Source organism: Homalodisca vitripennis, chromosome 8, assembly GCF_021130785.1.
Source record: "Homalodisca vitripennis isolate AUS2020 chromosome 8, UT_GWSS_2.1, whole genome shotgun sequence".
NCBI classification, from domain to species: Eukaryota; Metazoa; Arthropoda; class Insecta; order Hemiptera; family Cicadellidae; genus Homalodisca; species Homalodisca vitripennis.
The window spans coordinates 96,245,864-96,262,276 of NC_060214.1; the positions used below are offsets into that span (position 1 = coordinate 96,245,864).

Genomic DNA, 16,413 nt, shown 5'->3' on the forward strand with positions numbered 1-16,413 from the left:
AATGTATAAATATTGCATTAGTCAAGTCGGTTTACACCATTATACAGATAGTGTGGGTACATCAATATAAATATCAAAAGACTCCCGGATCATTAAAATGTGATTTGGAACATTAACAATTTTTCACACAGTGTGACTTTGATGAATGCGATCTTTGCACAGCTTCAAATGAATTGAGCTGTACAAATTGTGCTGCTATATAACTACAAACTACTTAGGCATTACAAGTAATAAAGCTAGGAAATGAAATATCATAATCATTTACAAGTAATTGATTTCTACAGTTAACAGAAATTTTGATCAAAAGAGACGAAGAGTAATAAACGTTTTAAAATATATCGAAGATCTTAGAAGGTAATTCGCCTCAAGCATTTACAACTGTTATACCGACGAACAAGGAATTATTACATTTAAGTCAAATACTGGTTAAGGATAAAACATGAACAGTTGGTTCTTTTTCGTTGGAATTTTAATACTGGTAAGTAAAAAAAACACTGTAATTCAGTTAAAAATTTAAAACAATTTATTAAAAAATTGTTCAAAATGCCATTTGGGTGGAGGTGGGGGCCGCCTCTTTTCAAAATCCAGGAGGAAGTATTGCGGGCATTATACGAGTATTTCTGGAAAGTAATCCTGGAGGAAGGGGAGGGCAGCCTTGTTCCAGCCTCTCCAGTTAAAGTTGGCAATGATGACACGCCCTAATGTCCAATCTAGCCTTTAGCACTTCGCGACCGTCATCCAACTTCTTGAGTCATCTCCCGGAGTAGACTAGACCTATCGATCTACCCTTGTATCCCAATCTCTCGAAATTTTCGGTTAGTGATGTGTCGCTCTCGGACATAAACATTTGTCACACTGATTATGATTAATTGTTTTTCAACATATCTTGAAATCCATTGAACCGTACAAAATGTGTAAATTATATTAAATATTGTAATTATTATGATAACTACTATTACCTTGGGCATTGCAAGTCCTAAAGCTAAGAATTAAGAATATACATTTAAATATAACAATTATTTGGAAGACAATACAATTTGCAATTGAAGTGTAAACAATTTTTATAAACGTAAGAGAAAATAATAATAACTTAAAATTGTCAAATGGCGTAACAGGCAAACTTCCATAGTTAATAACATATATTTTAAACGTTGTTAACAGCTCAACAAAGAATTACAGTCAAGTAAAAATACCGTTTAAGAAATCTTTATTCAGAAAATTAGTGTTTTGATTTTTTCATTGGAACTTTAATTTTGGTATCTCCAGAGTTTTTAATGCAGTTAGAAAAATCGAAACAATCTGTTAATTTCAGTTTCAAATAGAATTATTTTAGGTCTTAAATATTAGTTGATATTTTTATACGAATTTTAATTTACTTTACAAGGAAAAACTTGATTTGTGATAATATATTTTTGTGGATAATTTACGATTTTCTTTTGTTTTTAGCTATGTTCCCTGCAGATCTCATGCTTTTATTAATATATTATCAGATAGTTATACGTGGGAGAGATGGTAGAGTGCAAAGTGCACAGAAATGACAACACGTTTTACGGTCAGGGATACAAAAGGGATTTGAATCTGCGCTATCTCTCTAACTCGGCGTCTAATCAGATGGAATGGGCCGTTTCCCAATCCTATAACTCTCCCCAAAATCTCATTTAAACTATTTAATATGTCCAGTAAACAGCTTATAGTGGAAAAATCATAAAGCAAATCTTTCACTTACTGACTACTTACCTTTTAACTTGTAAATCAGGCCAAAATGATTCTAGAAAGATACTTTTTAATGATTCACTATGTTCTTTTATTCTATATAAATACGTTTATGTCCGTTACTTTGCTAAACTTGGTATTTTAATAGGAAATTAGGAAAAAGACATTATTATTTTGGCCTTTTCTATTTCATTATTCATGTCTTGTAATATAGCTTTTGTATCTGTACAACTTGAAAACCACCTTAACGTTGTATTTGTAGCACTATTTATATTATTCATAAATGTATATATAGGAAAATTTAAAACATAGAATTAATATTTAAAACTGTTTGGGCTGTAAACCAAGAGTTAGAAAATGCGACATTTTAGGGTGTGTGGGTGAGAATCGAAAGGGGTAGCGTAGGAAATTTTAGCCGGATATCTATTTAAATGGTACAAGTCGATGGGAGAATAATAAGCTTTGTAACACTTATGTCCTCTAGTAGCCAAAGGTTGATTAGACTGTTTCCTCTAGTAGCCACAGATTGATTAGACTAAATGTCCTCTAGTAGCCAAAAGTTGATTAGACTGTGTCCTCTAGTAGCCACAGATTGATTAGACTAAGTGTCATCTATTAGCTACAGGTTGATTAGACTGTGTCCTCTAGTAGCCACAGATTGATTAAACTAAATGTCCTCTATTAGCTACAGGTTGATTAGACTGTGTCCTCTAGTAGCCACAGATTGATTAGACTAAGTGTCCTCTATTAGCTACAGGTTGATTAGACTGTGTCCTCTAGTAGCCACAGATTGAATAGACTAAGTGTCCTCTAGTAGCTACAGGTTGATTAGACTGTGTCCTCTAGTAGCCACAGATTGAATAGACTAAGTGTCCTCTAGTAGCTACAGGTTGATTAGACTGTGTCCTCTAGTAGCCACAGATTGATTAGACTAAGTGTCCTCTATTAACTACAGGTTGATTAGACTGTGTCCTCTAGTAGCCACAGATTGATAGACTACGTATCCTCTATTAACTACAGTTGATTAGACTGTGTCCTCTAGTAGCCACAGATTGAATACTAAGTGTCCTCTAGTCTAGTAGCTACAGGTTGATTAGATTAACTGTTCTCTAGCAGCCACAGGTTGATTGGATTTATTTGAAATATTGGTCATAAAAGGGTGCAAATTAGTATATTAATATTTCCTTTCAAAATCAGGAATGCAAAGCTCGTTTGAATAATGCAAATAATTTTATAACAAGTTGGCCGTTGTGAATTTTATGACTAATTTCAACTGAAACGGTTCAAAATTGGTAATGTAAATAATACCTAACTACATATACCAGTATATAGTAGAAATGATCTAGCATGAAACAACTGCAATAACTCAACACACTTCATGCGCTATTTCTAAGAATACAGAAAGAGAAAAAACAAAACAAGGTTTAAGTTTCCTAACTAATGTAATTCACTCCTTTGTGTTCTATAACATTCTAAAAATTACATCTAAATTAGTAGTGCTTATATTTAAAGTGTTTTCCAGGTGTCGCTTCATCAACAGGTTGCAACGCTAGACTTGACGTACCTGGCGAACAACGTATTAAAGTTTATGAAAGTTTTGGAAAACAAGTCGAAAAGTCCTGGGTCCGCAGTTTGTAAAGATGCTATAAAAAAACACGAGGATTGGTTGAAAAAGCAAACCAACGAGTGTAAAAAATCAAAGAAAAGTGCAACTCTGGCTATATGTGAGAAGCAGATGGCTGTTTACCCTTTGGCAATTGAATCGCTCATCGAAGCTCTAGAAACGGGATGCAAGTGACCGAAACCAACACAAATTTTGACATGTTGTTTTATGATTGAAAAAGTAAAGAATATCATAGAAAGAACACAATCCTACTACTTTTGTGTTCGATCTAGAAAATATTGTAGCAAACCTCGGAATTGCACAGCTATTTTAAATATTATTTTTCAAAACAGTATGACAATGGTTTTAAAACTGAATGCTGTCCGTAACAAATAAAATTATCACATTTATTATACTTGTGTAATGCATTCATGATTTTATACATTTCATAGATAATACAAATTTTAGGTATAATAAATGATAATACGCCTTACATAAGATATTGTTATGTTAGTATTACTATTAATGAATTCTTGTTCGTTTTTACCTAATGAAATACCTATTTACGACGTTAACTTATGGTGAATTTATATTTTTTACCTTAAAAATAATATGTACTTTTATTAATTTACTGTTGATCTATGCCTGTTGTGTGTTTTTCAATTTTTCTGTTTGTGATAAATGTGCATTCTTACAAAGAAAAATTGGAAATAAGATACGTGTTATAATATGTTCTGTAGCATATCTGTGGTTTCATTAGGAAAATTGATTGTTATTTTGTGATGACAATAAAAATGCTATTAATTATGTAGCACCGTTTTATATAAAAGCACAGTTAATCTTTATAAGTTTGCATATTCTTATGTTATTTGTATGTGTTTTTGTTGGACACCCAACGACAACGTTTTGTAGTTTGTTGGAACCCGATGTAAAAGCATTGTTGTAATAAAGCATATCGTACCTTACCTGTAAAAACAGTCGTTATTATTCAAAAATGTATTATTTCCCTCCACTAAAAAGTATATGAAAGCTTATCAAAACTAATTTATCTACCTTTTACCATCTGAAAAACATATCTTGGTTCAATTCAGTGTGTGTTACGTAACAATAATAGGGAAGCTCCTTAGATAGAAGGCTTACAGACCAAAGAGATTGTTGTGCGTTTCCTAGGTTTGAGCATGATGGTTCTGAAAATCAAATGCTACAGTAACAAACAAATTATAGCTAGTATTTCATATGATTGTTTAAAATTATGGTAAGTTTAATTAGGCTACAAGTTCCTCAGAGATAGATACCCCTATTTGAAGATTATATCCCAAATTAAAATCGGTACTACAATGATTTAATTTTTGCTGAGATTACACCTTAATAAGCCTGCACTTTAGAACCATATTTATTGAAATACATCGCACAAAAATAACAATACAAAAGTTTTGAAATAATTTTCCCGGTTATCTTAACATATTTAAAACTCATATTAATAAAATTATTACATACATATACTTTATTTTATTTCAGAGTGTAAGTGCCAGCGTATACAGATTGTCAACGAAATCATTTTAAGTATTTTTAGTAATAGAATTTTAAACAGTCATCCAAAATATTCCAACATTTATCATATTATACAGTATAAAAATTTTAATTTTAATTTAAACCTTCAAAGACTTAAATAAACAAAAAAGTGGAAAGGCAGTCGCGGGCTGACCGATAGAAGTAACTATTTCTTATAACGGGCTGTAATATGTATCATCAAAATGCCTAATTATTAATTGCTTATTTATATAAATTATTTTTTTATATTTAAAATAATATGAGACAATAAATTCTTAACATAAAAATTATATTTAAAATAATATGAGACAATAAATTCTTAACATAAAAAGTGTTATATTTTCTATCAATTTTATACATATTTTTGTAGTATTTTTTATTTCACGTATTAAAATGGTCACTGACTTCGAAATATTGAAGTAATCAATATTTTAAAACTGTTATTACTTAAAAAAAAAGTTTATATTAGCTTTTATAATTTTATCAGTATAAATTTCACCCCAGTCTTGTATTTCCGAAATAAATAATTCATTTTCATTGTCATTATATTCTAGAAAGAAAATTATGTATTGTGTGATAACTTAAATAATAAATAAAAATTCTGTAATAAAATCTGCAAAATATCTTGTAAACACAACATAAATTGATCCATATATCGTTGTACTCTCATGTTTTTATCATTTTAAATTGTTAAATTTTAAGAATCAATTAATGGATAACACGTTTCTTTAGCAACATTTCTATTATACTCTGTTTACGTAATTTTTTGCTTAAGTGAATGTAGGGTAAGGGGCCCAATGTAATTGAATAAAGGTAATAATTAATATCAGCAGAAGACTAATTTTTCCAGAATTAAATTCCACTAAGACTTTGTTAGCTAAAAAAGGTGTAATAAAATTATTTTCAGTCTTTTTTTAAATCCCGTCAGGACAAAACTAGTAGTGAATTGGAATAAGAATTAATATTAACCGTGCTCAAATTTGATTTAAAATCCGATGAGCTTTAAATAATGCTATTAAATTATGCAGTAATTTAATCAATTTTATTTTGGATTCAGTAATAAATAAATTAGTAGTTTGTAGATTTATTCAAACCAGTATTTTACCATATATTTTAGTCACTTTACAACGATTGATTGGCGTTGGAAGTTCTTTAGTGTGTTAAAGTCAACATAGTAGAGTATGGAAACATATTTTAAACTTTGACAGCTTTTAAATTAGAGTTTAAGTAACCTAGCCTGAAGAATTCCATGGACTTTGCATTGACTTCATATTCGTACATTAAAAAACTTCTAAACCTTTGGTTTTTTTCCCGTGAAAAAGCATAAAATATTCTTCTGTTTGTGTTAACTAGTTGCGCCATGTTTTTATTATCTACGCCTAACTTTGCCGATGAATCAAACGAACTGTTATAGCCACTGTTACTGCATTAAACTGGAAATATTCTGGTACAAACCAGTATAGAAAAGATTTCCTTTGACAAGCTATTAACTGATAAACAGTCTGAGCGTGGGAATAATCCAAGAAATGCGCAAAGGTATTTGACATTAACCAAAACATATGTGGTAGTGTTGACATCAACATCGACTTCATTTTTATACTGTCATATAGGGCAAAATATTTTTTTACTGCTGGAACTCCATCAGGGTTTTCGTCTTCACACACCGTTTTGACAAGCCCTAGCTGCGACACAATCACACTTGGGCCTGGGTCTACGCCTAGCTACGGAATCCACATGTTTCCGTCTCTACGAAACGTTCTTAGAATTTATTATCGACATTGACTTTTGATTTATCCCATTTTTCACTTGCTTTCGATAATAAACAATCACTTTTCACTTTACAACACTAAAGTCAACACTCACCACATTTTACAACAGAACAGTGTTACACAACACAACAACCAAAACAAACAAACAAAAACACACCTGCTCAACACAATTCAGCATCTCAAACCCGTTAAATGTGTGATTTCTAGCCAAGGCCATAAATGCTTATTTCAATGTATTTTTTTTTTATTTTTTTTTTTAGTTATACTTCATATTTTTAACACTGCTCACACTCTCCACTACTACCTCCACCAATCCTAGCGCGGCTCCCTATTCATTTCTTCTTAGGGGTAATTTCTGTATCGAGGTCAGGAAAAACCACGTTGTGTTCTTATAAAATGCGAATTGTATCTCGGCCTTTCAGACTATTGTTTCTACTTATTGTCAACGTGAACATCGGTAAGTAAATAAAAACGATAGTTACATACTTATACTATTTATCCCAATATACCTCAATATGTCATTACGACTATTGGGAGTGCCGATGGCCGAGCGGTCTAAGTCGTTGGACTTGGGTCTGAGTTAGAGATAGCGCAGGTTCAAATCCTGTCTGTGACCGTTGCACTTTCTATTTTGGGAGTGCCGATGGCCGAGCGGTCTAAGTCGTTGGACTTGGGTCTGAGTTAGAGATAGCGCAGGTTCAAATCCTGTCTGTGACCGTTGCACTTTTTATCAGTACAATCAACCTCGTACTGTATCGACTCTCCCCTTTATTCTGTTTGATAAGATCCTCGCAGGCCAGTGGCCCATTAGGACGGACCGAATAAAGTTTAAAAGGGGATCGGCTTCTCCTTAAAAAAAAGAAAAAAAGAAAGACTATTTATAGTTTTCTAGCCAATCTCTTGTGGTAAAATATTCCTTGAATATCAGGTTATATTGTTAGCTTAACCGCACTTTAGCTTATCCTAAAGGACTGATGGTCTGATCTATTTTATTGTAATCCAGTTTGATAGATATGTGTAAGACATATACCTCAGGAGTGTTGTGTGTGTAATTGTGTGATGGTAAGGAAAATATAAGAGCTTTTTTAAATTATACCACAATGATTGTTCTCCGGAAACTAGAAAAACATTTTCACCGTAGCATTATACATTTTTTAATTTAAGAAAATGTAAAGATTTCAACAATTCAAAGAAGACTAAAAATTTAATTTTTGTGTAAGTCCTTAGTGTAAGCTTCTTTTACATAAATTATCCTTAATTATATCGATACTTTTTCAATTATGTCTTTTATATGATTTTTATTATGGTGGTACCATTTAAATTGAGAGTACACGTTTGGATTGGAGGTTGATATTTATTCTTTTACCTATTTCCAATACTACACAGCAATGGATTCCTCAAACTAAAAACTTATAGTCCCATTCAATAGGCGCCAAACGTTCATTACTTTGTTGAAATACAATACTTTTAAAATTGTAAAACCTCTTGTTTTATATATTTTAGCTTGAAATGAATTAATATGTAACATTTGGTATTGCAAACTTAAAAATATTTATAGTTGGTTATTATTACCCCTTCAGTACGGCATAAATTACGATCCACTCACAGTGAAAATCTTTTATTATCAGTAAGCCAAGAGATGAGCGGCTGAAACTGAGTGAGAAATTGAATTCATATAATTGTATCGACAGACGGATTAGATGTTCACGCACCGCACCGCTGTCTCAAGAGTCTTAACTACAAGCAGGTCCCTGGGCTTAAACGAACTCATTTTTGTCAAAATACTCTCAGTAGCTAATATTGAACCCCATAAACTTAATCTATCAAATGAATTTTGGAATTGAAAATACCTGCTATACTATTTACGGCTTTTATGTATTTTACTCTGTTGTACTCATGTTGTACGATTGAAAGTGAATCCTACATTCTAAAATTAATTCTGTTCTTATAATTTAAATGTATCAAAAAGTAAGTAAGTATAAGTTTATCCTGGATTTATCATAAAGCGTATAAAGTTTTCCTTTTGTATTTTAAGTATATATACAATTTAAATATATAGATTTCAACTTTAAGATGATTTAATTTTGTATAGGTTAAGCATTTTTGTTTTTTATATTTAAAGAATAAGTTAATAATTAACCGCAATTGTAGTAAACTATTGTAAATGTTCTGTATAAAATATAAGGTTGAGTGGTAGAGAGGGCTTGATAGCTCTAACTCCGCCTCTGTAATAAAGGCATTTTTCATTTCATTCCATTTTATATAATTATTTAAACAATGTTTAAATTTTATTAAAATAATTATTTTTAAAGTGCTCGGGAATTATTTATTAGTCAATTTACTTTGATAAAACAATAATTAAAGTACATAAGTATTAGATATCACACTTTTCTATATAAAGAATATATTATATTACATTTATTTATTTTTCTCTTGAAATATACAAGTACTAGTGAATTCAATGGCATCAGGCTAACAGCTGAGTAAAAAATTAATGTGAGCAAAAGAAGATGTGTAAACCGAGCATTACGGATATTAAACCACGTGAATGTCGCTCGACTCAGAAATTTCAGTCAGCTCCAGGCGTGGCTCTCTCTCTCTCTCTCTCTCTCTCTCTCTCTCTCTCTCTCCCCCTCTCTCTCTCTCTCTCCCACTCCCTCTCCCCCTCCCCTCCCCCCCTCTCACTCTCTCTCTCTCGTATAAGATGTACGGGGAAATAACAAAATTAATTTATCATTTCAGTTTCAACTACCTAAAATTAGCGAAGTCTCTCCCTCAGGTTGATGACGAAATCAGATTCCTGTTATGGTGTACCGCTATGAAATACCTTTCGTATGAATGAACTCGGAGGGTTGCAATTTGGTTATATACTCTACATACCGATATTGGAAATTTTAAACATTATTCATTAGGAGTTGTTTTTGGGCCTGTAATAATTGTAGACAATTCACCTTTTAATTATAATATTTAAGTTGGTTATTTGATCATATTCTAACAGCCTATATCTTTTATTGATCTCTAAAAATGTTATTGAGTAATGATAACTAACGAATTGATGTAAAGTGTATGCAGTGGACAAATAATATAACTGTTTGCAAAGTATTGTTTTCTTTACTGTGTGAACAGCGAACCTAGATTGATACAAAATCCATGATTTTAAGCATTTAAAAACAGTAGCTTTTTATGCACGCTTAGGAAGCAGCTGATCTATGCGACATATATATTAAGCTTTTGGTTTAAATTTTAGAAGCTCATACAAGGCAACCGATAGCAAAGTGATCATTATGGTTATATTATACTCAGCAGTAATGATGTGGTTACATCCTCCATGCAGAGTTTCAAGAGCAATGACAGAACAATAAGGGCAACAAGGTATAGTATATCTATCTCAGTAACTCGGTTGGGCTCCCCACCACCCTGCCCTTTACCCACCACAGGGCTGTTTATTCCCTAGGGAACCTTATTTGCCCGTCATGATGGAGCCATTCGTTTGTCTCCGTATTATATCAGCGGAGGAATTGCTTTATGTAGAAAAGATAGCCAGGTCTCTCTCTCTCTCTCTCCTCTCTCTCTCCCTCTCTCTCTCTCTCTCTCCCTCCCTCACTCTCTCTCCCTCACTCTCTCTCTCTCTCCCTTAATATTCTTTAACATACTCATGTCTATGGTATTTCGTACTAGAGATGGATGAATAAGAATGATTCTGCTCTCATAATAACATATATTATAGATAATTGGTACGATGAAAGTATGAAAATCAAAAGTTCGGTCCTAAATAGAGGATGACTATTGAATATGTTTTTGTACATTATTACAATGTTTTATCTCAATTAATCAGCTGGTTTTTTTAAAGCGGACACCTGGTACCGTAGAGTGTAGCAGTGCAAGATAATCTGCAGGTTTTGGAAAAAGAAATCCCAAAAAGCTGTAAATTGTTACAGACTTGGACAAATGAATGCCAAAAACATTTACTATCACGTGTTTAAAGTATATAAATTATTATACTTATTATTGACTTTGACAGTGAAATTAAAAAATTGACATCTGCTGATTAAGACAAAGGGAGTTTTAAGGCCAGTGGGGCATAGCCCGGAAGGATATTTAAAAATAGGAGTTTCCATGTAAAATTCCAGTCCAATCGGTCCAGTATTTTTACGTGATTGAGTAACACACAGACACCATTAGGTTTATATATACAATAGTATAGATGTATGATTATATTTTTGAGAAATTAAGTGCTATTATTTAGGTTTTCTTAACAACTAAAATCTAATTTGGATTTAAAAGGAACGTGTTACTGATTGTAATTAAATTCAAATATATTCGTTAGAAAAACGAACATTTCATTAAGCAATTTACAACGTTTATTGATTTATATAGTTTCCGTTGGGATTTAATGACGTTAAGTGTTGGTACAATGAAAACGAGTAACTGCAACTGTGAAGGCGAAGAAGATGTATAAAACCCAGCACTACGGAAATTAAACCCCGTGAATGTAACTTGACTCGCAAATTCCCGGCAGCTTCGGGCGCCGCTCAATCTTTCTCTCTCATTCCTCCCGCAAAACATCTTTCACTGATAAGTAAATGCTTAACGCTGCTCGAGTTATAGCACTGAGATACCTGCAGCATTGCTTTAAATTTAATGGTACTAAGTGGAAATTTTATTGTATAACACAAAGGGAAGATGAATGTACTTTACATTTCAATATTGAAACATTCCCGACTATTTGGAAAGTAAGATTCAAATTTATCTGGACACTTTTGGATACCTCAATACTACGAATGCTGCTGTCACTGGCTGAGCAGAAGTGAAGCCACCAATTCTGATAGATTAAAAAGAGATTATACTTCGTAATATGCTTGTATATACTTAATTATAATATATATATATATATATATTGTACGTATATATATATATATATATATATATATTGTACGTATATATATATATATATATATATGTCTGAGCGTAAGCGAAGACTATTGCTCGAAGGGCTGTAAATATTTAATCTATGTATGTCTGACCGCCCAATATCTCGAGAGCAAACTTCAAAAAAATATATATATATTTTTAAATATATTATATCTATATAAAGAAGAAGGAATCTAATAGATGGTGCTTGTCACTCCATGGGATTTACCGGAACAGATTTACATTGACTATGGGCAACCGTGATCGCAAAGGGAAAATCGAGGAATAAATAAATATGCAAAACAACTGACTACAATAATACAGCTTTTTAACGTGTACAGAGTATTTAATACGGACATATTAAAACATGTATAGTAGCCTAAAGACTACATATCTGAAGAGTTAAAGACTTGAAATTTTGCATATAATCACATCGTATTGCGGTTTCTTACCTTACCATTGTGATGATTGTGAAATTCGTTAAAACAATTCAAATTTTAAGTTAATGTTAAGTTAATTTTGTATATACAAAATAATATAAGTATACGTGATACTTATAGAAATTGCAGTTTTCTATGTAGTTTTTACTACGTAGTATCTGGAAAACCAGATATTCTTCTATGTATTTGCGTAACAAGGTATGGACATGCCATGTTTCGTATCGCGTAACAGGTTTCGCTAAGTTTCTGAATAGACAAATATAAAATCGTAGTAAACATAAATGTGTGCAATAACTACACTTAGCAAAATTCCAAGGTTGAAATGCACCAGTATAGAGCGCATTTTTGCCTATGTAGAAGGTAATAAATGCCCCAGTCAGCTCATGGGGGAGGGGGATTACAACAACGCAAGAGTGCTTTGCAATGTCTTTCCACAGAAGTTTTACACAGAATTTTCACTGTAAATTTACTCAATGAATAACAATAATACATGTTAAAATTACAGATGATTATACTAACGTTGTTTACAAACTAATGTATTCAGATTTATTCTCGTTGTCATGATAAATACCCATAAAAGAAATGAAAAAATATTCACTAACGCTCAGCCAAAACCAATGGAGTCACATGAAGCATCATATAGTTTCAGCGTTTCTTATATTTAAATGAAGCTTCATGCAGAATTTCAAATCTACAGATCACTTCGTTTTTAAGATATAGTGCGGACAGACATAAAGATACACATAAAGCAGAAATTACAATTTCCCAGCCTTTCGAGTGATAAAAATTATTAAAAAAATAAAAATAGCAAACATTTAAAAATAGTGTATGTTTTATTCACATAAGAACGTCCTATAGGCAGGCATGTCAGATGGAATTATAATAATAAGAAGGGTTAATATAAATATTCAAAGCACTAAATGATCTGAAAAGTCATTTGGTGTATGTAAATTTTGTGATGGTATTTTACTATGGTAAATGAATTGTGTTTGTACAAAATCAGCGGTATAAAATAATCTACTATTGAAACTGAGATAGTTAAACAATAAATAACTATTGATTACCAAGATAATAATCAAATACAATTCACTTAAACTACTTAGTGTAATATTTATTAAAACTCAAAACTCCGGTTAAAGTGATAAGTTCATAGTGACATTGATTCTAACTATAAACATATTACATGTTAAACAAAATACTGCAATTAAAGTTCTTTACATTGAAAATATGGCAAGCTGGACGCTTTTCCTTGGAATGCTGTGTTTTGTAAGTTTTAAATGTTTATAATTTAAAATGGTAATACCATTCGTTAGATTTATAACTAATATTTCCGACAATGTAGCATAGGTAATATGTAATAAAGATGTCCTTAACATCATCCTGCGTTTTGAATGGGTATAGTGCGGTTTTATAATGAATTTATAACAAGTATTTAAAACAGTAACACTACGTTTCGAGATCTGCAATCTGATCTCTTCTTCAGGTAAAGAACTAACGAAACGTAGTGTTACTGTTTTCTTGTTTCACTTAACGATGGCAAATGTCCGGAAAAATCCTGTTTCCTTCACAATCCTTCCATCGTCAAAAATAACCTTCAAACAAAGAAGTATTTAAACTTGAAATATAGTTGCTAAATATAAGTGCATGTAAAACGATTAAAGAAAATTATTTTGGTACTAACACATTTATTAACAACTTACGAAAAATCTGGTAACATAATTATCTTTTTAGTGAACATAGTAAAGACAAAGTTCCACTTAATTCAAAATTTTTGCTCGTAAATAACATCAATCCTGTATAATTTATAAAAGTTTATATCCATATTTTCACGTGTGTACTGTATGTTTGTAAATTATTGGATATATTCCTAGAACCTTAGTTATGAAGTTTAATAAAGTTAACTTTGTTTAAAATTATTTTATTAAACAGGTGTCAGTCCAAAAATATGTGAAAGCGGACAAGATAGCAACTTTGGGTAAGCAAATACAAGACAAGCTGAACAAGTTTGAAAAGGAGATCCCAAAAAGTTCGGGTGATAAGGAATGTAAGGAAGGAGCGAAAATTCACGCGGATTCGTTGAAAAGGGAAGTAGATCAGTGTATTAAAACAAAGCAAACTGATCTGAAAGCCAGATGTCAAAAGGAACTGAACAAATATTCGGCTGAGATAAACACCCTTACTGAAATTTTACATGGAGGTTGCAAAATTCATTGACGTTGAGTGCCAAATTTTTAAATGTGCAAAATATCAAATACTTATTGTGAAAATAAAGTAAAAATGCAATTGTGACGATACTTATAAACTTTTTAATTTGAACCCCCCTTTAGTTGTTCTGGCTAACTATGACATTTCCGTTTTACAATGGTCTTAGGCTACTTCCGAAAATTAAATCAGAAACCTGCTGGGTTCACTACTATTTCTCATTTACGTGAACGATTTCCCACATAAATGTGTTTACTGACAACACCACTCTTACTATAAAAAAATCTGTTGATGATTTAGAGGATAAAATTAATCAAGCAACTGACGAAGCAGGACAGTGGTTCTCAGCAAATGGGCAACCGCTCAATGAAAATAAAAGCCAATTATTAATATTCTCAACACTCCAATCGGCAAGCACATAATATTAATTTTAACCTAAATTATATTAAAGTAACATCGTCATGTAAATTTCTGGGTTTAGTTGTGGATAATGCAATATCATGGAAAGAACACACAGCCTTTATAGAAAAGAAGTTACATTCAGCCTGTTTCGAATTGAGAACTATCTCTCATGTGGCTAGTTTAGATACTGTGAAAGCAGTTTACTATGGTTATGCTTACTCGCATCTGAGGTATGCGGTGGTATTTTGGGGAAATTCGGTGTTATCAAAACAAATTTTCAAAACTCAGAAATATATCATTAGAATCATGTTCAAACTTACAAGAGACAATCCTGCAAACCACTTTTTAATAACCATAACATTCTCACTTTACCATCTCTATATATTCTAGAAACCCTGTTACTATTTAAAACTAAAAAGTATTGCACCATTATAACATCAGAAATCAACTCTTACAATACTCCATACATCGATTTAAACTATTCGAGCAGGGTCCTTATTATCCAGCTCTCAAAATCTATAATAAATTACCTCCAAATCTAGGGAGGGAAAATTTCATAAATTTAAAACTTCCCTAAAATGCTACCTCATTCAGCATACTATTCAATTGATGAATACTTAAATGAATAACAATTATTTACAAGGACTTATTATTGAATTTTTAGACTAAGCTTACTAACCTTTGCAGATATGTAACTATTTCTTGATTGGTTTAGTTTAGTTTATTAGTTTATTTTTAAACATAGACAATTCATATGTTTATCTTCAGCTATGCTGAAAATCAAAAACCTATGTGAAGCTTATAATAAATAAATAAACCTCAAAAGAAAAATGCGTTTAACATTTATAAAATACCAAAGATTTTAAAGATTTCGTTTGGGTTGTTTAAAAATATATGTAAGACATAGAACATAGAAGACCATCGAAAGAAAGACGTACCAAAGAGAGAACAACTGAATTTCCGAACTTAAATCACGTAGTAGTTTTAAAGCAGCTCATAGTTCGATACTGTATTTTTTAACATCAGTATTAGTTTAAACAGTTTATAAATATTCAGTCTGACACTTAAATACGAACCATTCAGCGAGAAAACCTTTTATTACCAGGAAGCCAAAGGATGAACGGCTGAAACTGAGTAAGAAATTGAATTTCGATAATCGTATCAATAGACGGATTGGATCTGCACACGCCGCACCGCTGTCTAAAGCGTCCAATCTTCAAACAGGCCTTCCGGATTGTGGTCATATTTTTGGCAAATTTACAAAAGCAAATGAAATTTGAAAACTACCTAATTTGTATATAATGTTTGGAAAGAAAAAAAATCTTATAGTAATTTGTGCTGAAAGATTATTTGGGAAAATCATTATTTATGCTCACTTCATAGTTCATAAAGAATTATTCTTTATGAACTATGAATTCTTTATGAATAATTTAGTAATTATTACTAAACTCCGATTTCCGTAGAGTTGCGCTTAATTCAGGTAATGAGGAATGTAAGAAAGAGGCGATAATCCACGCGGATTTCTTGAAAAGGAAAGTGTATGAAATGAGATGAGATGAAATCGAATGAGAAAGTAGATGTTTTTCCTTGAAAAGGAAAAACAACGCAAATTGATATTATAGCCCTATGTCATAGGTTTCAATTCTGAGCTGTCAAAGCAACCAATTTTTTACATTAACAAAAAAAGCTGGAAAACTTTCAAATTTCTTGATGTCAATGTGGATAAATCCAAAATTCTAAACAATGTTGATGTTTCCTTTTTATATTAATTTTTTCCAACATATCTCACGCTACTTATAAGATCATTTGAAGAATTTTAACT

The 16,413-nt window shown here is 31.6% G+C and overlaps 2 protein-coding genes across 2 annotated transcripts; both read left to right on the top strand.

Moving 5' to 3' along the window:
- Positions 1–236: 236 nt before the first annotated feature.
- Positions 237–4,291, top strand: LOC124367778. Its single transcript, XM_046824886.1, has 2 exons — positions 237–478; positions 3,236–4,291. The coding sequence occupies exons 1-2, from the start codon at positions 440–442 to the stop codon at positions 3,509–3,511; spliced, it is 315 nt and encodes a 104-aa protein (XP_046680842.1). The 5' UTR covers positions 237–439; the 3' UTR covers positions 3,512–4,291.
- An 8,819-nt stretch (positions 4,292–13,110) lies between these two features.
- Positions 13,111–14,281, top strand: LOC124367779. Its single transcript, XM_046824888.1, has 2 exons — positions 13,111–13,253; positions 13,917–14,281. Exons 1-2 carry the CDS (start codon positions 13,215–13,217, stop codon positions 14,199–14,201), a joined length of 324 nt encoding a protein of 107 aa, XP_046680844.1. The 5' UTR covers positions 13,111–13,214; the 3' UTR covers positions 14,202–14,281.
- The last annotated feature ends 2,132 nt before the right edge of the window (positions 14,282–16,413 follow it).

Bases quoted from the DNA above. Each gene is read 5' to 3' on its own strand.
- LOC124367779 (XM_046824888.1), top strand. From the start codon at position 13,215: ATGGCAAGCTGGACGCTTTTCCTTGGAATGCTGTGTTTT. The intron at 13,254-13,916 runs GTAAGTTTTAAA...TTTATTAAACAG, and splicing joins TCCTTGGAATGCTGTGTTTT to GTGTCAGTCCAAAAATATGT.
- LOC124367778 (XM_046824886.1), top strand. From the start codon at position 440: ATGAACAGTTGGTTCTTTTTCGTTGGAATTTTAATACTG. The intron at 479-3,235 runs GTAAGTAAAAAA...AGTGTTTTCCAG, and splicing joins TCGTTGGAATTTTAATACTG to GTGTCGCTTCATCAACAGGT.